This window comes from Cardiocondyla obscurior, linkage group LG02 (genome assembly GCF_019399895.1).
Source record: "Cardiocondyla obscurior isolate alpha-2009 linkage group LG02, Cobs3.1, whole genome shotgun sequence".
NCBI classification, from domain to species: domain Eukaryota; kingdom Metazoa; phylum Arthropoda; class Insecta; order Hymenoptera; family Formicidae; genus Cardiocondyla; species Cardiocondyla obscurior.
In genome coordinates this window covers 4,412,607-4,438,900 of record NC_091865.1, presented here as the reverse complement: position 1 = coordinate 4,438,900, position 26,294 = coordinate 4,412,607, and the positions used below count along the sequence as shown (strand labels likewise).

Below are 26,294 nucleotides of genomic sequence, written 5' to 3'. Positions count from 1 at the left end.
GATCGCCACACCGTCGTTGATCCTAAATTGAAGGTTCACGGCGATGCTGGATTGTGGGTAATTGATGTGTTTATCATGTCGCCTATTTTTCGGAAAGTACTAATGCGCCTACAATTATGATAGTAAAATAGAGTGTTGATATGATAAAAGAAGATCGATCATAATTTGAAAAGTACTGAAAAGTACGCAGGAAGAATGTTTTCTTTAAATTTTTTTTTATTTATTTGAATTTATTTGTTCTTTATAAACAATTTTCACTTATAGTGAGTGAAAAAATACCGTTGTGATGCATTAGATAACGATATTTGTAACATTAATTTCTTATTTTTAAACTCATATTGACACCTTATGTCAGCATAATTTTGTAGCAATTTAATTGAAGATAATGACAAAAAGTAACATGATAATTTACGATAAGTGACGTATTCGATGTAATTACGTAATTTTAGAGATAACGAAAAACTCTCTTTTAATGTAATAATTTTTCAATATTGATCAGCAAAAACAATAAAATAAAATACAATAAAGTAATCCAGATTTACAATTTGATAACAGATTATCATATTTTGTCACAAAACAAAATGAGACAGAACAGATGTAAGAATATTAAAACACGTTCGAACAATTTCGATGTCACATCGTTCATCTTAACAGAATACACGTTTTCGCGTTTTTTGCGATAATTATATTATTTAAAATACCAATATTTTTCGAAAAATTATTAAAAAAAAACGTTTAAGTTATTTAAATTTATTCCAATTGTCGAATATGTCTTTTTAAAAATGTATTGTTGACACTGTCATCCTTCGGTAACTTTGCGTTATTACGATGATTTGCGTCAACGTATCATTGCACATCAGCCACAACCATTAAAATATGAATACGAATTAATTCCACTACGTACATATTTACTCTCCAATTATAATATAAATATGATGGTACGTAATCCATGTATTCAAGTGTGTAATACGCGCTGCCGAGACGAGTCTTTTCCATGCACCGTGCGAGAGTATCTCGGTGTTCCGCATATGTATATATTATGTCCGAAATATAAATTGTCGCGGAATTAGTTCTGTTTCTGTAAACCAGCAGAAATTCTTTATCACCACATTTCCACACAACGGTAACAATAAACCAGAGCTAGTGGAACTTCGCGATACTGACTGGAGGTATCGATCACGTTCGAGGTAAAAGATAAAACAAATCTGTTTCATTTAAATAAAAAACAAGCGTAAGATATACTGACGACTCCGGACAAGACTCGTATTTTATTACATTTGCTCACTATAAGCTATAAATAATTCGTAAATCTGATTTAATATGTTTTATGGTCAAATTAATTTTCAGTCTTTAGTTCATTGGGTTAAATTGCCAAATTATAATATTGTTTACTGTGTTCTAACACTAAAAATCGCTGGTACAATGTTTGAAATGAGAAACTGTTTAACAAATGGCATTATGACTCCTTCATAAATCTTCATTGAGAAAGCAATTTCGTATTTTTTCAACCCAACGTATTACTTGTAAACCCGATTGTATTACATGCACTGAAAAAAGAATATAGTTACTTTTAGACCAAAACCATAATTTTATGATTTTTCTGATGATAAATATGACAAACTCAATTATGTGTATAACTGATTTAAACTTGCATATGTTCTCTTAGTACAAGGATAACAATTATTAAAAATTTTTCTTCAGGAGTTTTTAACTATCTGTTGTACTGCTTAATTTACAAATTGCTTCTTTTTTTCTTTGTTTTTCTCATAAAAGAAAATTAACATTTTAGTAGAACAAAATGTCCAATTTATTCCTGGCGTTCTTAACACATCTAACACAATGTCGGTATCTAAGAATTACAAATAAGTTAACAACTTTCTCGATGGAAATTTTTTCCGCCGTCTAAATGAGGACTAAAATAATATTGAGTACGCGTTTAACAGGTTATGAATTAATCAATTTACTCGAAATTTTTGAAAGAAGTAAAAATTTTGATGCATTTATCCGGGCGGTGATTTCTGCTTGGAGATAAGATGAGGACGATGACGGATGATGACGTCACACCACGTGTGTCTTTTTCAACGAGTGTTTTCGACCACACGCGATGGATTTCTCGATTAGTGCATGTAGTATGGTCGTAGTTGTGCTATCCCTTTGGCTGTGTCAACGTACGTGTCAAGAGACCAATTGTATTACAAATTCAAGACGCATTAAGTTGAACCAAGCTGTTCAAAGTGATCTGTGGTTTTGGTGATAAGACAAGTTAGCCTGCACTTACACATTTCACGTTATCATACAAATCGAGACACGTGCGAAGGCTTTATAATTTTTTTAAGAAGGCCTGCTTTTATTTGTGATCATTACGCAAGCTGTTTTAATTTATTAAAAACAATTGTCTGCGACGTGAATGTCAAACGTAATCCGATCGTTGTAATTATACAAATAATATTCAATTTTGGCCGTGAAGAAAATACGATTTAATTAAAAGAAAAAAATTGAGAGTTTTATTTTTTAATCTGTTCAAAATTTTTCTACGGATGATGATGTTGGAATTGTCGTTTTTCAGAAAATATTTTTCTTTGTTTTGTGTATGATGGTCGTGTTCTGCGAAAAAAGCAGTTTTGCAATTGTTGTAAAAAATCGTAAATATGATTGTTGTATGCTTCTAGACCAAAATTAAGAGCATACGTCAATCAGATTCACAATTTTTTCAACAGTTGCAAAGTAACTTTTTCTGTTTAACGCAGCCAATGTCAACGGAGTATACTTAAAATTATTAAAAAATGCAATACATATTTGTATATAATCCGTGAATAATCATGTCATACTATCAGGCGTGTTGTGTACTCTGATTGCTGTGCAAAAATGTATCACAAACTGAACAAAATAATTAACGTAAAAAAAGAAAAAAGAGCGGCTTACTAAATAATCTTTAATAAATATAAAAGAGTTAAACTTAATACAAAACGTTATATTTACATTTTTGTTTAACATACTGTGTGTAAAAAAATAGAATTAATAATAAAAATAGATAATAGGTAACTATATCAAATTACTGATTTTTCGTAATACTATGTGTCACATAAGGTAAAATTTAAAACAAGTCATAGGTGTAACGATAGGTAAGTTGCCAGCGCGGGACAATTAAGTTTATTGCAAAATATGCTTATTACATTGTCGATGTATGCCATTGTTTTTAATGGTATTTTCATAAATCATATAATCGATACTTTGTTCCTCTCGTTCGAGTGTTTAGCCAACATATGTCGAAACTCCGTCGCAATCACTTTCAAGCGATTATATATCCTTTTATTAATGAGCACAACATGCAGCCTGTACGTTAACTACGATGTTTTACGATAATGATCAAACGTTAACTCCAGTGTCCGACTTGTTTCTTAAAGAGATACAAAAGACATACAATGTGTTTGATTGACATAAATTATTACGAGATGTACACACGAATTGCACGTAGGTCCGCGCTTACATATTAATATTTTTTTAATTTAAAATATTAAAATTTGAAGCTAAGTTGCTAAGTTGCTATTATAATAAGCAGACGTTATCATTCATTATTATTCACTTTTTAGCAATTTAAACAAAGTCACCTTTATTTTTAACATTTACTTTTTTATTTCCTTCTTAATCTCGCAGAAATAATATTAATTTTTTAATTGAAGGTATGCAGTGGTACTTTGTTTGGTTAGTTTTGGCGTGTTATACTAGCATTATTCAAGTCAAAACACATCAAGTGAGTATAATAAAACTTTATTTCAATATTAAAAATGTACATCTTATATATTTAATGATATAATTTTTAGAGGAAAAAAGAAAAATTATATATATCTTATTAACATAAACCAGTTGATTTTTCTTTAAGGAAATATTTTGTCTTTTTTTTTTAATAAATGACTTTTGTAATCTTTATTATTATAAATATTATTTTATTCTTATAATAATTTTGAGTTAATATACATTTTTTAATATATATTAAATTTTAATTTTTTATAAATTATATTTTATATTTTTTAAATTTTTATTTATTTTGTGCTCACTTTTAAGCAATTATTATTTTCTAGCAAACTCAAGCAGCTAGCGACTATGTAACTACCGAATGCTGCTCTTGCCACTTCGAGGATACACATTACATGAACCCTGTCTGTGGTGATGTTAATAGCTTTATGACGTTAGTTCAACATGCGATACTTTCCAAGTGCGACATTGCCGATCCATGTCGGAGATTGGGCAGAGATGAGGCACCAAACGAAAATGAATGGTATAAGATATGCAAAGTTAACAAACAAAACCCAGATTTACATAGTGTAAAATAGATATTACTAATTAGATTGTGTGCTCATCCCGAATGCTTTCAACTTCACGTATAATATAGAAAATTTGTAATTTATATATGTATCTATGTATATATATGTATGCAGGTTATCAATTTGAAAATTTTTTATCTTAATATTTTTTTTGTTTTTAGTTTTAGAGAAAATTTTTTCAGATAAATATTAATTAGTTCAAAGTGGGACATAAGATAATGCTGATGGTTTGATTTTGAGTAAACTTGCCAAAGATATATAAAGACATACTTTATTTTTTTAAACAAAACCTTCTATTTTTCACGAGATATTCTCATAGCTTATCTCTTTCCAAAACTTTCCAAAACAGTGTAATAAAATATTTTTTTTTAAGTACTTTTTGAGTTTTGAGGTTCAAAAAGTTACATTAATGTCGACATTCAAATCTTATATTAAAAAAAAAAACTTATTAAAAGAATATTTTATTTTAATAGGTATTTTGTATAACTCTCGAAATAAACTGTACAAATATGCAATAAAACAATAAAAATATTCTATTAAAAATTTTTAAGTTTCTATTCTTTTTATTCTTGCACACGGTGAGGGTTTCTATAAAGTTTGTTTTTATTTTTTATTGAATATTTGTATAGTTTATTTCAAGAATTTTTCAAAATACTATAATAAAATATCTTTTAATTAAGTATATTTTTTAATATAAAGCTTGAATATCAATGATAATGTAACTTTAAAATTTTATAACTTGAAAAGTACTATATTGTTTTGAAAAACTCCCGAGATAAATTGTAGGAATATCTAATGAGAAATAGTAAATTCCATTGAAATAAAAAATGACCGTTATGTGATCTTAGCAAGTTCAATCAATGTCAAATCAATGGTATTGCTTTATGTTCTTCTTGAAGTCATAAAAGTTTCCAAATTAAAAACAAATAAGTTTTTAGGAATATAATATTAATGTATATATATAAATATAAAAAAATATACATATATTAATATATATACAATAAATATATATATATATATATATATATATATATACATTTTTTTTATAAAAAATTATTTATATTATCATTAATATCATTAGGTTCGACTTTGTCATTGTCGGCGCAGGTGTGGCCGGATCAATAATAGCAAGAAGATTAAGCGAGAGTTCATGGCGAAGAGTGTTGCTCATCGAAGCTGGCCCGGAGGAACCTAGTATGACAGCTGTACCAGGATTTGCGTTTAACGCTTTAAATACGTCCCTTGATTGGAACTTTATGACGGAACCGACATCACCGCACCCTACTGCTTGTTTAGGTATAAAATATTATTAATTTGCTTTTTTTATGAAAAGTTTATCAATGAAGAAAAATTTTAGTTGAAATGTAAATACATTTAGAAATAATAATCAGTTATATTTATTATTATTATTAAATTTGACGTGCCGCACATAAAACCGCGTTCCAAACTTGTAGTAAGCGTCAATTTGTAATTGTATTGATATACTGACAAGTCAATTTGAATTACATTTTAAAAGAATGTGCGCACTTGTATTTTTTTTAGCAACAGGTGGTGTTTGTACTTGGCCAAGAGGTAAAATGATCGCTGGAACTGGCGGTTTACACGGTATGATGTACATACGGGGTCATCCAGAAATCTACAATCGATGGGCACGTGAAGGTAACTCGGGTTGGTCCTACGACGAAATCAGTCATTACTTTGAACGAGTAGAGAACCCAATTGACCCAACGATTTTGTCGGACAAGCCTAGAAGCCTGAAAGAAAGAGGTCCGATGCACATTCAGTATTATCCGCATAAGCCCAATTTCGCGGACGAACTGTTGACAGCTGCTGATGAGCTGGGTTATAGAACTTCTAAATTAAAAGAATACAATCAAACTGGATTCATGGTTGCGCCAATGACAGTTCACAATGGTATGCGTCTTACGTCTTCAAAAGCGTATTTGAGACCTGTTTATGATCGTAAAAACCTACGAGTGCTAACAAACGCACAAGTTACCAAAATCTTGATTAGCCCATGGGAAAATAAAGCTTACGGCGTGGAACTGGTGGATAAAAATGGTCGCAAAACGACAGTAAAATGCGATAAAGAGATAATTTTGGCAGCTGGTGCTATCGGTTCACCGCATATTCTTCTGAATTCTGGACTAGGACCGGAAGAAGACCTTATCAAACTCGGCATTAAAGTGTATAAAGATCTGCCAGTTGGTAAAAATTTGCACAACCATGTGTCTGTGGGCGTACCCATGAGTATCAAGGATGTTCCATATAAGACCATAACCATGGAGGCCGTAAATGAATATCTGAAGAGCAAGACGGGTCCGTTGTCCAGCACCGGTATTACGCAAGTCACCGCTTTTCTCGAAAGTAGCTATGCTGTCAATGGCGTACCAGATATCCAGATCTTCTTCGACGGTTTCAGTTCATCCTGTTCAAAAACTGGTCTACCTAACGAGTGCATCAATGGTGAGAGCCAGTTTAATTGTCCGGATAGAAGAGATATTATGGCAAGACCTACGGTTGTTTATGCAGAAAGTCGTGGCAGCTTAAAACTTCGTTCAACTAATCCTTTGGATCCACCATTGATATATCCAAATTACTTCACAAACGAGAAAGATCTGATTGTTCTACTCGAGGGTATCAAACAAGTTAGCAAGCTCATTGACACGCGCGCCATGAAAAAGTGGGATCTTCGTTTGGAACAAACAAGAAATCCATTATGTAGCGAGTAAGTAATTAACGTGGAAAGTGATAAGTCGTATAGCATAAGTTTTCCTTACAGCTTACAGTATATTGATCTTAAATCTCTGATATCTGAATAATTTAAGAATAATTTTGACATTTTTTCAACAAAAATAATCACAGTCAATGTCAACAGCTCGAGATAATGATTCAAGATAAAAATCTGTTCAAAAATTAAGTATGAAAAAAAAAGTTTTGTTTATCTTAGTGAAAGAAAATGAAGAAAAAGAAAAGAGAAAAAGAATGTTTTTTTTTTATTTAAAGTTACATTTTTTTAATAGTTACATATCTTTAATAATTTTATATATTTTTTATTACACTTTCATGAGTTCATCGCTAAAACAATAGCGTTTATAACATGCAAAGTACTCGAACATCATATTTAAGGTAGTAGTACACTTACATGGATAGTCAATACCCAATCTTAATATAATTTAATTCGCGTAGTACTTAATTTGGCAATCTTTTAAGATCTATCTTTTCAATTTCAATAAATCAAATAATGGATATTGATTGTTCATTCATTAATAAAAAATTTAAAGCTTTAGTAAATATGTTTGTATAAATTGTATGCCATAATCTACAATTTTGCGGTGTTTTTTACGTTTTTATTTTTTATAAGTACCCTCAAATATTTTTCAAAAAGAAAATATGACACTAAGAAGTTTTTTCATCAGACAAAAATATGTCATCAAAGTTTAAATTTAAATAATTTTTAATACGCGATTAAATACAACTTTTTATGAGAAACTGTGTAAAACTAGTTGGAACATTATTGTCAATATCTTTACTCAAGAGTATCCTTAAATCACGAAAATTTAACTGAAGTATTTTAAAACATTTATTTTTAACACTGTTTAAAGTTTCAACCATTTTTCAATGTCAAATCATTTGTATGTAATACTACCTTAAATTTTCAAGAAAGTTATGTACATCATGTATATTAGTTAATCTCTAATTTACTTTTGTTAGTTATCATTTTGGTACGGATGCTTTCTGGATATGTCAAATAAGGGCAGAAACTGGTCCAGAAAATCATCAAGCTGGAACATGCAAACTGGGACCGAATACCGATCCAAGTGCAGTAGTAGATTCGGAACTTCGAGTACACGGTATATCGAATATTCGCGTCGCTGATGCTTCTATCTTTCCTATTGTACCAAATTCAAATCCTATTGCTGGGATCATGATGGTGGCCGAGAAAGCAGCCGATATGATAAATAATGCCTGGCCATCAAAACTTTAGATTAAAAAATTTGATATATCAAATTGTAATAATAAAAACGTAAGTAATAAATCATTAAGTAAAATAAGTATTGTATCCTATTTCTAGAAAATAGTATGGCTAACTCAGTCGAGTATTGAGTGATCATTCGGTTGCAAGAAAAAAATTGATCGATCATGCTTTTCTTCTAGTGCGTCAAATCGCTTCTATCGACGTACTCTCATTCACTGTATTATGCAATTTTATAAAAAAAATTATATCTCGACTATTATTAGAAATAATGTAAAACATTATGGGATTGTTTGTTCATTTTATCAATCTCTATCATCGCACAAACGATGAAGCTACAATCGTAAAACACTATATATACAAGGTGTCTGCATTGATGTAAAAAAGCTTTTAATGGTAAGTAGGGCTTCCGAAAATAAATAGAAAAGTCCTATACGAATTTGTAAATTGGGCGTTAATAACCGAGAAAACAATATTTAAAGATTTGACGCCCTTCGTGCGAGTAAGAACGCACCGTTCGAAGCTACCAAGATTAAAGGTGTGGCTTATCTTACTCTATTCACAAAGATTTGGGTAATTTATGAATCTCTGTAAATAGAGTGGGATGGGCCACACCACCACTATTTGTTATTAAAGTACACATTTTATGGTCTATTTTTGGGGAGTATAATTTTAATAAGGGAGTCTTTTTTTGGGGGAGTCTTGGTTTTGCTTAAAAACTTTTTTGAGAACGCTTTTCTCGCTCGCCTATACTTGGCGCTTTTTTTGAACCTTTTTTTTAAAAAAGGTCAGTTTTTTGGGGGGATATCATTCATTTTGTAGTTAAAATCTTTTTGGGGAGAGTTTTGGTTTTGCTTAAAAACTTTTTTAAGAAAGCTTTTCTCGCGCACTTATACTTGGCGCTTTTTTTAAACCTTTTTTTTTTAAAAAGTAAGTTTTTGGGGGGAATATTATTTATTTTGTAGTTATAGTATAATCTAGAGACACGTTAGTGTTCTGCGTTACGTGCACAAGCAGCGTGATCGAGCGTGTCATTACGCGAGATTATTTATTCTGAGCTATTGAGATGTTTGGATCTCAACAACGGTCTAACCGATCGCTTTCTAAACGTGTTTCTTTATATATAAGTTTGTACATAAAATACACGTTTTTTGTTTTATCTATTTTTGCTGTACGATTGATACTTTTTAGAACAATGTTTGATAAAATTGATGCTATAACAAGTTTGGGGTAAACTTGTGTCACACTTGTACGGTTCGACATGTGTTTGTAATATTATAGAAAATAGAATGGGCCCCATCCGACGCCCAAACTCGTGAGACGCACCAAATTAATTTTTTTCGTCTCTCCGTTGTAGTATTACATTTGACGCCTCATACGTTTTTATATAGGTTTGCAATATTTAGTTTTGTTTATCACTACTCGAGTTTCTCGAGAAAATTCTTTGGCTTTGTTCAGCAGAAAAAACTGCTTTGCAACTATTATAAAAATATTAAAATTGATTAGCGCATTTTTTAATAAAAATTGTAAAGTTTATTTTAAATTTAGATCGTATTAATATTTTTGTAAAGAAGATTTTATTCAAAAAATTATTCAAAGTATCAAGACAAACCTAGGTTCATGCTTGTACGGTTTCACATAAATTTGTAATATTTAATAGATATTTATTACGCGATCATCACTCATCAATAAACACAGTCGATAAATGAAATAGAGTCGATAAATCATTCCATGCCATCTAGTGGCGCGAAAACGAAAAGGACATTTTCGTCGTCGACGACGTTAAAATAAAATGTGATTTTACTCTTGCAAGCAAACTTTACATCGCGATATCTTCGTTTGTAAATAACGTAGCGAAAAAATAAAAACACTTTTATTATATAAATTGACCCTAATCTACACAATGAACCTATGTAGAAAGCAATCGGTTCAGCCATTGTCGAGATCCAAACATGTATGAATTTCTTAAAATGGGTCTCGCGTATAATAGGCAGGTAGTACGCTGCGTCTATACTTGGCGCGAGGCACTACCGTGCCTCGTGATATTGCATTAATTAAATACTGATATATCTATACATATTTCTGCAAATTTGTATAGTCATTATACAGTCATCACAAAATATGAGCGGCAAAATACGTTTTATGTTGCATTAATAAAATAGTGATAAATTTATGCATACGTAATAGTGATAAAATAATGCATACGTAAATGCGATAATGTTGAGTCAGATTTCTGTCAATCAAGTATACATGATTATATTCTCATTATTATTCTTTTATTATCAAAAGATGAAGAATATATATAGAAATTACTGAAATCAAGGTTTAAGTTACATATGATTAACATAATCTTATCATATTGTTGTGTTTTTTCTCGGTTGTCTCTCTCTAGCACTATGGCTCTTTCCGCGCACTTTCATGACAACAAAACTATGTCTTTATATAATCTTATAATTTATCATATTATGTACATATTAATCACGATAATTAAACAATATAGGATTTTACAAACCAGACTTAATCTAATCGGTCGGTTAACTTTCAGGATTGCAATTGCCAAACATAAAACTGATGTTAATAATACATTAATTTTACAAAATATTAGTTGCAATTCTAAAAGTTAATCTACCGATTAAATTACTCACGTTAGTGAAACCAGGCCACAGTAAACCTAATAAAACATTTAAGATATCTCAACAAAACAAAATGTCACAAAATTATTTAAAAAGCTAAACTTTGTAAATTGTGTTAATTATTTAAAAGTGGAAAATTTTCTAGAAAGTTATATAACATATACAGGATGTCCGAAATATTATTAGCAATATTAAAACTGTGGGTAGAGAATCAGATTTGAAGACGACATGTCTTTTACGAATTTGTAAAATTCGTAATCATTATTGAAAAAAAAATTAATTTGTTTAGCGCATAAGCGACAAGAAAGTTGCGAGTGAGTGAGCGCGACAGATGAATAGCTAAAAATGGCACCGTCATCTGTCGCGCTCACTCACCCGTATCTTCCTTGTCGCTCATGCGCTATACAAATTAATTTTTTTTTCAATAATGATTATGAATTTTACAAATTCGTAAAGGACTTTTCGTCTCCAAATCTGATTCCCTACCCACAGTTTTAATATTGTTAATAATATTTCGGACACCCTATATACAGGGTGTCCCATTTTATAATTATTAGTAAAATATTATGTATGACATCGTTTTATAGAAAACTGTTTTATACAAAAGTTGTATGTTTTCAAGAAGAACATTCAGTGATGACTTTGACTTAGACTTTTAAGTCGATTTTGCAGATCAATTGATCAACTTTATAATCTTAAATAAAAATCTCAACTTTTTATTGCAGATTTTTATTTGCTATATAAAAGTATGTAACTTTTGTCTCAAATATTTTTGGGAAAAATGTCATCTTGTGTCCTTAAAAAAATTTTCCAGATGAGTTTTGAGAACATTTTAAGGACATAAGATGACATTTTTCGAAAAAATGTTTCAGGTAAAAGTTACATGCTTTTCCATGGTAAAATAGAATCTTTAATAAAAACTTAAAATTTTTATTTAGAACTTTAAAGTTTATCTTTAAATAACTTGCAAATTTGACCTTAAAGTCAAAGTCAAGGTTACCATCGAACGTCTCCCTGCAAAATATACAACTTTTGTATAAAACAGTTTTTTGTAAAACAACGTTATACCGAAATATTTAATTGAAAATTATAAAATGGGACACCCTATATGTTAAAATTGTGATATGTATGATGCAGAATTATCTGCGTAACACAGCCAGTACGATTTGAAATCTGTTGGAAATGGAGTTAAATAAAAAACTTGTGCAGAGAATATAAAAACAGAATAAAAACGGTTATAACAAAAGATATATTTGTCTTTAATGTCTTTACAATATGGTTGATACGTAGTGAGTTTTTCTTCCCGAGACAAAACATTTCTCAATTCTTCGATTCCATTCGTGGTGGGGTCTTATCTGTGCTGTATCCGTACTGCATTACAGAGTGTCATGAGTGCTTCGTATCTTAATGATTATTGTTGTAATCCAAATATATTAATTATACATACATATATATATATATATATATATATATATATATATATATATATATATTACATATATTTATTATTTATAATTATAATAATATATATATTTAGATAATAAATAAAAAATAGAAAATAGAAAATTTTTAACTTTTAAATAATTATCACTAGTTTTTTAAATAGTTTTAAAAATAAGATAGCAAAAAGAAAAACAAAACAAAGAAAAATAAAAAAAGATAAAAATAAAACAAATGGCAAAGGTAGTGGATATTTAATGGAGGGAGATACAGACGTTGCAGAGTAAAACACTTCAGTTTGCGTCGAGCAGTTGCTGCTACATTTTATCTCGGTAAGTTCCGCATTTTGTCTCTCATTTGTTTGTAACATCTTATATAATACATTAAAAAAATTATATGTAAGCATTCACACATATCTATATATCGTACCCACAACACGTGACATTAAAATCGAATATAAAATTTTGTTCCTATAATAGTTATTTAACCAATACATATTGGTTAAATAACTATTATAGGAACAAAATTTGTGCTATTCATTTTTATTAAATTTATTTTTATGCTTGATGTATCGTAAATGATAAAAATTTATGATGTAATTATAATTAGTAAAATCTGTTTGAATTTTGTACTACATTTGATTGTATGTGTACAGTTTCAAAAAAACATGTCAAGTGTGTAAAAACACTATTTTACTGTCCTTGGTGATATGTTAATAATATAATTGATCTATTACGCAATTTGTAAGATGTGAGTTCGACAGTGAACAAGATTTTATTTACAACATATAATTCAAGCAAGATAGTTTATGAGAAACCTACAAAAAATGTTTTTAAACGATTTAAGTTTGAATGTAGAGAAGTTAATAATTGAAAGTATTGTGTTACAAATTAATTTTTTTTCTAATTTATAAATAAAAAATTTAAAAATTAAATAAATCTTGTTGAAATAAAAGTATTAACGTTTTTAAAATAAAAATAATAAAAATTGTTGTGTGACAGTGTGTGAAAATGTGACAGTAAAGCAACAAATCAATGTAACTAAATACATAGATAAAAATTAAAATGTAAAAAAATGTAAATGCGTTAATTTGAATGTACGAGTTTTAACTAAAGTTAATTTTTCTTAGACTAAGATTAAAATTTGATGCGCTTAGATTGAATTCAGACTTCAGACATTCGTGCGCTTCAACTTTTTGTATATCAATTTGGTGTTTATTAATTTTATAATTTTACTAACAATTAGTAATTTATATTACTATTTTATACTACTATTTTTTAAGAGAAGTCTTATTTTAATGAAAGTAATTTTTTACGGATTGATTTAGAGTTGACACTTTCATTTAATATCATTATTTTTGTAAAAATAATTTTTTTTTTTATGAACATATTAAAACAATTATTATATACAATATATTCACTATGTGTACACTTGATGCTTTTCTTTTACTTATTTTCTTAATGTTAATTTTATACCAAATAAATATCACATATTTTGTAGTTATTATAACATTAATAACGATTAACCCAATCAAACTGTAAGGGAGCTCATTTAACAAGGTCAAAAAATCAATTTTTTTTTATAAATCGATTTTCATAAATTTCCTTCAAAAATATGTTTCTAAAGTTATAGATTGAAATTTGAAGTATTAACGGTTCTACAACCGGTTTTACAGTTGCACGTAAGGCAGGTAGGTAGGTATCCCGGTGCGCTTTAAACGTGTTTTTCTCAAAACTATGTTTTTAACATTGGCGTGCAAGATAACTCAAAAAGTATACGACCAATTAACTTAATTTTTTTTAATGTAAAGGACAAAATTGTTTATTAAATAAATCTAAATAATTAATAAAAAAAGTTTATTTTTAATATTTATTTTATAGGTCAAAGTTGAAAAAAATGGGTTTTGTTTTTTTAAGTTGCATAACTTCCCTAAAAAAATTATAATTAATATAAATTTAGGTTTATTCGGTGCGCGATACTATTACCTACAAAAAACCGTTCTGTTTTTTTTTTTTTTTTTTATTGACCACAGTAGGCGCTAGACTGCACGCCAAATAAAAAGCGCTTTTACCGGAAATACGCAGAACTCGTCTTGACATCCACTTAATGTTATATAAAAATAATTTTTGTAAAGATAAAAAGTCACTTTATCAGTAGAAAAAGTTTTTGTTCACATGAGAAATAGTTTTTTAAAAAAAAATTTTTTTTAATTATTCTTTTTATTTCGCACTAAATGGGCTTCCCCCTTTATGTGTTCAATAAAAAAATTGGGTTTGATCTGTATAATTAAAGTACTTTATTTTTAATTTACGTTGTTTAGGAACTAAGATATAACAATGTAAAATCTGAAATGTTCGATTTTCACACGTAACGTAAATCGCACAGGAGGCCTAAATCATCGATTGATAATCATACAAAAATTTTTTTTACCATAATATTTTTGTGATTTGTTTGCGTTTACGTACGCTAACTGCCGTCACTGCAAACAAATGTTGTAATCGCCGGTCCGTGGATAACGACGATGACCGTAAGACGTATCTTAATGTGAAAGTTGCTATTACTATACCTGTCACTAAACGTAGTGGATAAATGTAGAACATCGAATCTGCGCCTCATAGCGGCGCGAAAACGAAAAGAGTAAATCTCCTTTACCTTCCGGTCAACAATAATAATATTAATGACTATAATGACGACGACGTTTCTTAATAGAAAATCTTACATGTTCGATTTCGTATTTTTATATCTCATCTTATAGACAATGCAGAGCAAAAGTGAAAACACTTTTAACAAAATTGACTCCAAGTTTTTTAAAGAGTCTACTTAAAACTCAATCATTTCAGCTGTTATTGAGATTGTGAAATCTCAGCTGTCGCCAAATCAAGGTTTCGGGTAAATTATATGCGAAGGTTTCGCTGTACGTACACTTAACGCGAGACGCTACTGCGTCTCTTGATATGTTGGCTTATATAACAAGTGTAATACGTGTTACATTTATTATATAAAGTTCCAGCAAAAATGTCTAGTATATTTCAAAATATGATGACAAAATTTGAAAAGTATTGCACACAAGACTATACAACGAGAAAATCGATGATTTTATTTAACATAAAAGCGTATATTAACTGCATTTGTTCATTTTATTTGGATTCTTAAATTATATTTCCGTCGCTTTCCGATATAGTCAGTTTATTAAATATGTTCATATGTTTTTTAACAGCTTTAAAGTGGCTGAACATGGAGACGTGTTTGAGTAACGCTGTAAATCTTGCGGCCAGTGGAACACCTACGAATATCTTTGTACATCTAATACAAACGCTTTTAACGGCGCAATGTAACATGAGTTACGAAATTTATCCTCCAGATTGTTCTGAAGAGATCGCTAGTTCTCCCTCTAACAAAGAATTTGACTTTGTAATTGTGGGCGGCGGAAGCGCCGGGTCCGTATTGGCCAATCGTCTGACCGAAATAGAGCGCTGGAAAGTATTGCTAGTTGAAGCAGGTGAGGATCCATCGTTACTCAGCGAAGTTCCTGGAGCATTTCTTTCGCAGTTACAAACGCCGGAGGACTATGCTTACGATATAGAACCTGAGAAACTCGCCTGTCACGGACACAAAAACAAAGTGTGCAAGTGGTCAAAAGGCAAAGCTCTCGGTGGAAGTTCAACGCTAAATGCCATGCTCTACATTTACGGTAGCGAGGAGGATTACAACGAATGGCATCGGCTGGGCAACGAAAACTGGAGCTATGACCAAGTTTTGCCGTACTTCAAGAAGTCACAAAGCTGTGGTGATGGACATAGTGACAAGTGGAGAAGCAAGTACTGCGGCCATGGTGGACCTTTAAAGATTAGGCCTTACAATTATAGCCAACCAGAAGTGCAGAAAATGATTCTGAATGCCGCGAGCGAGATGGGAGTGCCCATATTAGACACGATTAATGGTGACAAATTCATCGGATATGGTTTAGCTCAAGGAACCTTGGATAATGGTCACAGAGTGAGTGCTTCGAAAGCTTACTTGTCGCCGATTAAGAATAGGAGTAATCTCTATATAATGAAATCGACTCGAGCCGACGCAATTCTCTTGGACGGTACTCGGGCAGTCGGAGTACGAGTAACTTTAAAGAATGGCACGTCAATTGATGTAAAAGCCTCAAAAGAAGTAATTTTATCAGCTGGCAGCATTGCCACTCCACAAATTTTGATGCTCTCAGGTATTGGCCCCGAGAAGCATTTACGTGATATGGGAATATCCAAAGTCGTTGATTTACCAGTTGGTAAAAATCTTCAAGACCATGTCACGTGGTTCGGGTTGTACTTAACCTTCAAAAATCAAAATGCAACACCACCCGCATCCACGTTTCTTCTTGACATAGCTTACGAGTACTTAATTCATAATCGTGGACCTCTAGCAAGTGTTGGCGGATTCGATTTAATGGGTTTTATTAACGTGCACGATCCGACTGCCAAATATCCTGATATACAAATTATCAATGGTCACATACCGCAATGGCATATACCGACAGTGGCCCAGTACTTAAAAGGCCTTAACATGGGTCAGGACATAGCACAAGAGATAACAAATATCCTAATGGAAGCCGATATGATCGAATTTTTGCCAATCTTGTTAAAACCAGAAAGCGTAGGAGAGATATATTTACGTAGCAAAAATCCGGCAGATCCCGTTCAAATATTCGCCAATTACTTCTCTGTGCAAAAAGATTTAGACACAATGATGAAGTCTTTGGATTTTTTAAAAGAAATGATTAACACCGAGACATTCAAACGACACGACGTGCGCCTGCGTCACTTAGACATTGTTGGTTGCCGTCATACCGAACCTGATTCCGAAGAGTATTGGAAGTGCAATCTAAAACATACGGCATCCACGATTTTTCATCCTGTTGGAACAGCAAAAATGGGTCCTCAAGGCGACCCAACGGCTGTTGTGGATTCTCAATTAAAAGTTAACGGAATTCAAGGGTTAAGGGTCATCGATGCATCTATCATGCCAACGATTACCGGCGGAAATACGAATGCACCGACAATAATGATAGCTGAGAAAGGTGCAGATTTCATTAAAGCGGAGTGGGAGGTTACGGAAGATAAGGACGAATTGTGAAACCAAAATCTATTTTTTTAGGTTACGTTTAACATAGAATTTATTGATAACGTTTATTTTTTTCTCTTTCCGAATAGGATGCATACTAATAACAAAACTTATGTTCTTACTTTATGATTATATTATCAAGGTAACAAAGTTACTATCAATACTTGAAAAATAATAGTGTATTATGATAGTAGGGTGTAAATTAATTAATTGAAATTTATTACAATCAAATTTATATTTTGCTATTTTTATTAAAAGTATTCATATTGTATTGTATATGTTTTAATATTTATGAAAATATAATTTCTTGATTTTCTCTTTCGTTTTAAGATAATATTGAATGATAAAATACATAACGTTGTTAACATTTTTATAACGTTGAATATAATAAATCTAATATAATACAATATATAAATAATTATAATATAATACAATTAATTTCATTAATATAAGTTTTTATCTGAATTTTCTCAAAGATTTTAAACGTATATTGTATACACATACAATACGTACAGAGTATTATAATAGAGAAATAAGGTATAATGAACATATTTTTAAATTCAATAAAAATAGAAGTTTTTGAAAATTTCCGGAATATTTCAAAATTATTCGGCGAAAGTAACTTTCCGCGTTGCACGCATAAGCAAGTGTCTGTAAATGAATTACTCATTTCCCAAATCAATTCACTTTAGAAAATAAAAAGTAGAAAACAGAAGCAAAATATTGATGTTAAACATTAGTTTAGTGCTTTTGCACTAAAATTTTACAAAATATAAAAGCTGGATAACTATTTTGGTTTGTATTTAACTCAAAATGTTCAACAAACTGTTTAATATATAGTTTTATATAACTTTACATTTAATTTATTACAATTTTAATACAATTTTGTATATGTATATGTATATTCAAGCGTATAAATTAATTAGTTTATTTACAGCTAATTTACTACAAATAAATATAAATTATAAACAAATAAATTTATATACATAAATTAAATATTATTTACTATGGACAAGTATCGATGTACGTATATCGTAAAATATGAAATTTATTCTGCGCTTTATTCTATCTTAAGCTAAATATTTTGTTATTTGTACATTAATTTCAACATTCAAGTTTACGTTTAATCGTGCATCTTGTGAAACAAGGATATGAGAAAGGTTGCAGAAGGTAGTGGTAAGTCTTCATGTTGGTTTATACGACTAACATAGTGCTTAAAGTCTCAGTCTCTCGCTTTCTCCGCCACGTCAAACTGCTCTATAGTGCTACAACGTTTCAATCCCACGTGCATCAGTGATGTTCCCTTTTAATCAAAATATTTTTATATTATATTAGTGCCACGATGAAAAATAATGTTACTTTTGCTGGAGAAAGAAAATCAATTGACTTCTTTCATTGCATCACGTTCCATTTCGTAAGTTATATATAAAATTTAAAATAGCACATTTAAAGTAAAAAGTGCAATTATGGAATTTGTGTATTGATATGTAAGATTTTACATTCGATACTAATCAGAAAATAATCAAATTTAATTTTTTATAATTTACTTGTATTTAAAACAAAAAAATTTATATTAAAACCGATATTTTGTATTAAATTTTACAAACATCATAAATAACAGTTTTATAATATAAAAAAATTAGGTTTTAGAAATACATAACAAAACATTTAATTCTAATTTAGTTTTTATATTAAAACAAATTTTAATAATACATGATTAAGTATAAATTATAAATTAAAAAAATTAATGTTTATTTTTTTATACTTCTGCGTGCAAAACAAATTGAAATAACCTAAAATTAAAAAATTATGTATAAAGAATTTATATATAAATAAATTTATAGATTTTTTATAATTTAAAAATAAATTTAGGTTTAAATAACAAATTCAAAAAGTAATAATTAAAAAAAAGTTTTTGTAAATAATATTTGTAACTAATATGTATGCATAACGTGCACACATATATGTATATGCATATAAGCATAAATATACGCTTACATTATTTGTTTGAATTATTTATTATTAGATTAAAAATTACTTAGAAAAAATATTAATTAAAAGTGTCCTACATAAATGTTATTTCGAAATTTTGTCCATTATGCAAAAACCAATTGCACAATTTGTAAATTTGGTTTCACGAGAGATCATCCTTGAATATCTCTGTCGCAACAACCAAACGAAGTTGTAAGAAAATAAGGTACTTTATTTAAAAAATACTTAATTACAAAAATGGATATATATAAAGTTTATTAGAAAAATTTAATCAGTAAAAAAATGTATGTATTAGAAAATATGTTTAAAAAAAGCAAAAACAAATTTTTTACAACGTAGTTGTGAGCTTTGTCGTTATCGAAGAATAAATATTTTATTAAATAAAAAAAATAATTCTTTTTTTTTCAGATTCTTGTATAAAATTTTAAAGAAAAACTTTTGCCCTGACGACTTTTACTTCATGCCCATAACTTATGATAATTTTTTAATTGGTATATTGTTAGACAATTTTGGTTTAACATATGTTTTCTGAATTTTTTAATGATTACAATCTGATTCATAATCACGCACGATTGTAATTGAAAGCTATGAAGTCGCGAATGAGATAAACAATAAGGTAAAAAATAATTATTTGTTATATACGTAAAAAGTGGTTTCTACAAAATACGGTCTCGGTCAAAGATTCAGACACGAAGAAGCGGAAAATAAGTTTTAAACAGTCATATCATTATTATTTATTAAGAAGGCATAATCAGAGCAAGAGATGGGTGTTGTGACGGCAGTTGGCGCAGCTATGAAAACAGCCACTGTTCTTTTTGGCATCGGTATTGGCAAGATTACTATAATTCCAGTGCTTATTGCTGTGCTTGCGTACTTCAATTACGATCTTATGGATCCAGAAAATCATCCACGCGTGACAAAGCAACTGAAAAAACAATATGATTTTATTGTGGTTGGCGGCGGTAGCGCCGGTAGCGTGCTCGCCAACAGATTGACTGAAAATCCTGAATGGACCGTGCTCTTGTTAGAAGCTGGAGGTCACGAGACCGAGATAACCGACGTGCCAATACTCTCGTTGTATTTGCACAAAAGTAAAGTCGATTGGAAATATCGTACACAGCCGCAAGACACGGCCTGTCAGGCGATGATCGATCGCCGCTGCTGTTGGACTAGAGGCAAGGTATATAATACTACATTTACTATAAAGAAAATGTAGAATGTAATTAATAGATATGGCAATGACAATTTTATTTACAAGTAAACTCGATATATGTATGAAAAAAAAACCAAAATGTTCCCGCAAAAGAAAGAAAATTGTTGAAAAATGTTAAAATAAGAAAACTAACATTTTTATAATATTTTAAATTATTACTTTTAAACAATTTACATATATTGATCTACATTATAATTAGCAAATTTTTATATATTGATATCACACCATGGTATTAATTTATTCAGGAGATGTCGATTGAGTGCAATTCAAATGTAACAAAGTATTAATTAATAATTATAACAGCGTTAATTGTCAGCCAGAAAAACATTTTAGTTATTGCTGTATTGTGAAGTGTCGGGAAGTAAACGTACACGCATAGCATAATCGAAACTAGAGTGAAAGTAATTTTTCTATCGCTGCTACTGAATATATGAAACATTTACTGTTGTCTTGTATAACATCTGTGTTACAATGTTTATTGCCCTTTGTCGCGTAGATTTATTAAGCAATTATTTAAAAAATTCTAAGTTTTTTTAATTACATATAAAGAAAAATAACGTTAATTAATTTGTACGCTTAATTAAATGTTGCTAATTAAATGTTTTATTTCGAATTATTTTTGTAATCTTTTGAAACATTTCAGGTACTCGGAGGTTCTAGCGTTTTAAACACGATGTTGTATGTTCGCGGAAACCGTCGTGATTTCGATCAATGGGAGAGTTTTGGAAATCCTGGCTGGAGTTATAAAGACGTACTGCCGTACTTCAAAAAATCTCAGGACCAAAGAAATCCGTATTTGGCACGCAATACAAAATACCATGCAACAGGTTTGTAAGTCATTTTATATTTACTTTATGCACCTTACATTGATCGTTGTGTGCATTATTAGACAAGAAAGTTCTATGGTATCTTTACGGCTTGCAGTGCATATGCCTATAATAAAATTAATTTTATTGATACTCAATTGCTTATCTGTTTTTGGAAGGAGGATACCTGACTGTGCAAGACAGTCCGTATCTCACCCCGTTGGGAGTGGCATTTCTTCAGGCTGGAGAAGAAATGGGTTACGATATTTGTGACGTCAATGGCGAGCAACAAACTGGCTTCGCCTTCTTCCAATTCACAATGCGACGTGGGACAAGGTGTAGCGCCGCTAAGGCATTTGTGCGACCAATTCAACTCAGGAAAAATTTTCATTTGTCTTTGTGGTCTCACGTAACGCGCGTGCTGATACATCCAAAAAATAAAAGAGCGTACGGAGTAGAATTCATTAGGGATGGTCAAATGGAAGTAGTGTTCGCAAAGAAAGAAATAATACTCTCAGCCGGCGCTATTAACAGTCCACAATTGTTAATGCTTTCTGGAATAGGCCCACGCGCACATTTAGAACAATTGGGAATTCCCGTGATTGAAGACTCACCTGGTGTTGGACAAAACTTACAGGATCACATAGCGATTGGCGGACTAGTTTTCCCAATAGATTACCAAATCAGTATTGTGATGAATCGGATGGTAAATATTAATTCGGCGCTGAGATATGCCGTCACCGAGGACGGCCCTTTAACATCCAATGTTGGTCTCGAAGCGGTTGGTTTTATTTCTACCAAGTATGCTAACCAATCTGATGATTGGCCCGACATCGAATTTATGTTGACGTCTTCGTCAACAAATTCCGATGGCGGTAGCTACGTAAAAAACGCTCATGGCTTAACCAACGAATTTTACAACGAAGTGTTCAGTAAAATTAACAACCAAGACGTCTTCGGGGTGTTTCCGATGATATTAAGGCCCAAATCGCGCGGTTACCTCAGATTAAAATCCAAAAATCCTCTAGATTACCCGTTGCTCTATCATAACTATCTCACTCATCCAGAAGACGTGGCGGTGCTTCGCGAGGGTGTTAAAGCGGCCATCGCTTTTGGCGAGACCAGCAGTATGAGAAGATTTGGTGCCAGGTTTCATAATAAACCACTGCCTAACTGCAAACATCTTCCACTTTATACTGACGAGTACTGGAACTGCCTGGTGAGGCAGTACACTATGACGATTTACCACATGAGCTGTACAGCCAAGATGGGCCCCTCTAGTGATCCGATGGCAGTCGTCAATCCGGAGCTGAGAGTTTATGGAGTTGACGGCTTACGAGTGATTGACGCGTCCATAATGCCGACCATCACAAGTGGTAACATCAATGCACCTGTGATAATGATCGCCGAGAAGGGCGCCGATATGATAAAGGCCAGGTGGATACAATCGTCTCGCTTCAAGAGAAACAATGTGACTGTCGCTATTTCTTGACACGTTAATTGATTGTGTAATACACGTGCAGTGTAATATAGAGATGTACTGATAAATGGAAAGTTGGATCAAATAACAACTTTAGTTAATTGCGTGTTTTCACGAGAAAGGAATCAGCCTCACATCTAAGATCTAAAATAGTTCGTAGGAAAAAAGCGGAAAACAATAAAGAATACGAATGTTACTTGTAATCATAAACAATATTTGCAAAATAAAAATTTTTCTTGTACAAAATTCGAACACGCACGCACATATACAAAGAATTTGAAAATGTAATTTGCGTATTCATACACACTTACGTTATCGTAACGTAATAGCAGCCAAACTATTTCATTTGTACTTTTTTACTTTATTTAGCTCATCCAGTTTGTCTATTATTTATAAAAATGTGTTCAAAAAAAGACTTAAAAAAAAGAACACTTTTTTGCAGTAGATTGATTAAAAGATTCAATTATTTAACATAAGATGTACGTTTCTCTGCATTTTAACTTATTTTTTTCTATACTTATTTCGACGGAAACAAGTTGTAACAGTGCCTTATAAAAATTTCTTTTTGAGTAAAACAAGTATGTACTTATATGTACCTGTCGAGTTAAAATTTTATTGCTTAAAACTGTTATTACTTTGTAACTAAAGATTTCGAAATATTTACACAATTAAATCTTAGATACTTACATAGAAACAATTGAAAGGATAAATAAATACACATCAATATTACGTATGAAATTTGCCATAATTGTGCCAGAAATCGTGTCGGCGAGTTGTATCATTTCATATAAGAAAAGATGTTAACTAAGATAAACATCCGATTGTGTTTCACTGTTAAATAAAGTATTGATATTTAAGAGATTGTTATTAAAGATAAAAATTTTTATGTAAATAATGTTATTGACAATCTTTTTCCTAAATTGATTTCTCGAAACTCGCGTAGTCATCGTATTTCTAATTTAAAAACGTTGAAATGTGATTAGTTATTTATCTTATGATTTATCTGAAAGATAAATTGTAGAAAATACAAATGCGTGTAATGTAAAAAAACTGGACTTGCTTATTTGTATCCAAACAGTTGTAGCAGTAAACGCAAAAATAATATAAAACACATAATTTTTTTATTATAACAGCGAATACACAGTGAAACGCACGTATCCGGATATAAATAATAAAGTTGCGTGATTTACTTTTTCTGAGATAAAAAACTGATGTGAGAGTTTTCTCTGCCAGCTACATCGCGTAAGATGCATCAGCCGGAACTAATCTGCAATTGCGTCAGAACCGTCGCGCTTGTTCTCCAATATGATAATATACCGTATGCCACAACCTACCGCAATTTCGGCTCTGTTGCAATCAACTTTTTATCGACTCACCTATAGAAAGATCCAATATGCTGGAGTAATATTGTGTAACCTTGGGTGAAAGTGTACACATTTTCACGTCCGTGTACGTATCGGAATTTTTATTATATTAAACTTTTGACGATATCGATGAAAAGTGATAATGTATTATTATAAAATAAACGACTAAAGTTAATGCGCATTTAATATCTATTATTAAATTAATTTTGCGACATGTACGAGGTACATAGAGCCTACAATGTACAACTATACACAGAATTAAATTAATTAGCATCACACAAAGCTAATAAATTTAAAACTTACTAAAATTCGATAAATTTATCAATTTTTTTACACTTGTTAAAAAAATTTTTTTTAAGTAAAAAAGCGCATTTGCATTAAAATTTTTTTTTCTTTAAGTAAAAAGAAAAAATATAGAGAAGTTTGATTAAAAGAGAAAGTTCTCTTAAATCCTAAGTCTGTTCAATTTCTATTGTGAGATTAAAATGTAAATTTTAAAAAATGCATTTGCGGTAATTTAGACGAAAGTTTCTTGTCTTCTTTTCCATGTACTTTTAAATTTAAAATATAATTCGAAACTGAGCGTTCTTGAACAAACCATGTTATTTAAGAAATAAAAGTTAATTTTACTTGTAAAATTTTTTGCGTAATCGGTTTAATGGTACTGCAAGAGCAGATATATCGGCATGTTGTAAGTTTATAGGTTTATCGGTTTAGTATTGAAACTTTTTGTTCTGACAAAAAAGAGTACACATATAGAGTTAGTAATAAAGTAATAGTGAAGAATATCCGATATTAGCGCAGGTACATATACATTTTTATCTATTTTCTTTATCTTTGTGTAGAACCTTCTTCAATTACAATATACGTTAAACTTTTAAGGTTAATGAAATTGTTTTATAAATAAAAATGTTTGTATTTTTGTCTGAATAAAATTAGTGTTATACTTTTAACTTTTTTGTAATAAACTAAAAATAGTAATTTTTACTTTAATATGGTTCTGTGTAATTATTCTTTTAGCATAGCGAATGATTCGATTTACATAAGATTATCTTTAGTTTTATGAATACTTTAATACTAAATTTAAATCATTAATTTGTATAAACTTTTTGTATAATAAATCTAATCAAAATAATTTTTATAATTATAATATTTGCTTTATTCTTTATTTTTTTATTTATTTTTTTTGCATTTTCTTTAGAACCTTACAACGTACATTTTTTATTACATATAAAGAATTGAACCTGGTTGAGTGATATTCAGATCTTACGATAAATAAAATTATTTTGATAAAATTATTTGTCAATTGTTTTCCTTTTTGTTAATGTTTTAAATATTTTACTATTAATTTACTATCGTAAATTTTATTTTGTTTTGTAGTTTTTACATCTGGCTTATTCCTTGTCTTTGTCTAAATAATAAAACCGAGTTCTTAATTAAAATCAAGAAAAGCTTTCTAAAACATCTTAAAACTTTCTGCTTTCGCCAAAAATATTTGCATTTACATTTACAACTTTTATAGGCAATTAGCATCTACGTATTTTCATTAGCGTGGCATTGACTGCAAACTCGTTCAAGAATATCGTTAAAATTAAAATGCTACGAATTGTACGACATTGTACGAACGGATGAAGAGTTCGCCGAAATATGTGTGTTACACGCTCTCTCTCTCTCTCCCTCTCTCTCGTTCTTTCTCTTTACGAAATCAAAATGTATGGCACATCTCGACGAAGAGAAAAGAGATGTCAATTTGCAATATATACGTAGAATAAAAAATATTTTTATTTCTTTACACACCTGCATGACCTGCATATTTGTATGTACAATATTATAAAATAATAGAAATAAAATAACAAAACGATAGTTACATCAACAGTTCGACGAAGCTATTAAATCGTAAACCTTCATAGAAGAAAAAGTGGGACATTGTCGCTCAGAGTACATTAGAATGCGCGAATC

At 30.3% G+C, this 26,294-nt stretch overlaps 3 protein-coding genes across 4 annotated transcripts; all 3 read left to right on the top strand.

The window, feature by feature from the left end:
- Window positions 1–779: 779 nt before the first annotated feature.
- On the top strand, window positions 780–8,582 carry LOC139111869 (glucose dehydrogenase [FAD, quinone]). Of its 2 annotated transcripts, none has more exons than XM_070672453.1 (6): window positions 780–1,187; window positions 3,681–3,751; window positions 4,080–4,276; window positions 5,404–5,618; window positions 5,865–7,050; window positions 8,037–8,582. In XM_070672453.1, the coding sequence occupies exons 2-6, from the start codon at window positions 3,683–3,685 to the stop codon at window positions 8,308–8,310; spliced, it is 1,941 nt and encodes a 646-aa protein (XP_070528554.1). In that variant the 5' UTR covers window positions 780–1,187; window positions 3,681–3,682; the 3' UTR covers window positions 8,311–8,582. The 2 variants fall into 2 exon arrangements, with proteins under 2 accessions (XP_070528554.1, XP_070528545.1); XM_070672444.1 differs by lacking the exon at window positions 780–1,187 and adding an exon at window positions 1,198–3,471.
- Window positions 8,583–12,574: 3,992 nt separating this feature from the next.
- On the top strand, window positions 12,575–17,756 carry LOC139109783 (glucose dehydrogenase [FAD, quinone]-like). The gene is made up of 2 exons (XM_070669115.1): window positions 12,575–12,703; window positions 15,589–17,756. Exon 2 carries the CDS (start codon window positions 15,606–15,608, stop codon window positions 17,490–17,492), a length of 1,887 nt encoding a protein of 628 aa, XP_070525216.1. The 5' UTR covers window positions 12,575–12,703; window positions 15,589–15,605; the 3' UTR covers window positions 17,493–17,756.
- A 448-nt stretch (window positions 17,757–18,204) lies between these two features.
- Window positions 18,205–24,628, top strand: LOC139109792 (glucose dehydrogenase [FAD, quinone]). The gene is made up of 3 exons (XM_070669126.1): window positions 18,205–20,652; window positions 21,329–21,512; window positions 21,671–24,628. The coding sequence occupies exons 1-3, from the start codon at window positions 20,236–20,238 to the stop codon at window positions 22,981–22,983; spliced, it is 1,914 nt and encodes a 637-aa protein (XP_070525227.1). The 5' UTR covers window positions 18,205–20,235; the 3' UTR covers window positions 22,984–24,628.
- The last annotated feature ends 1,666 nt before the right edge of the window (window positions 24,629–26,294 follow it).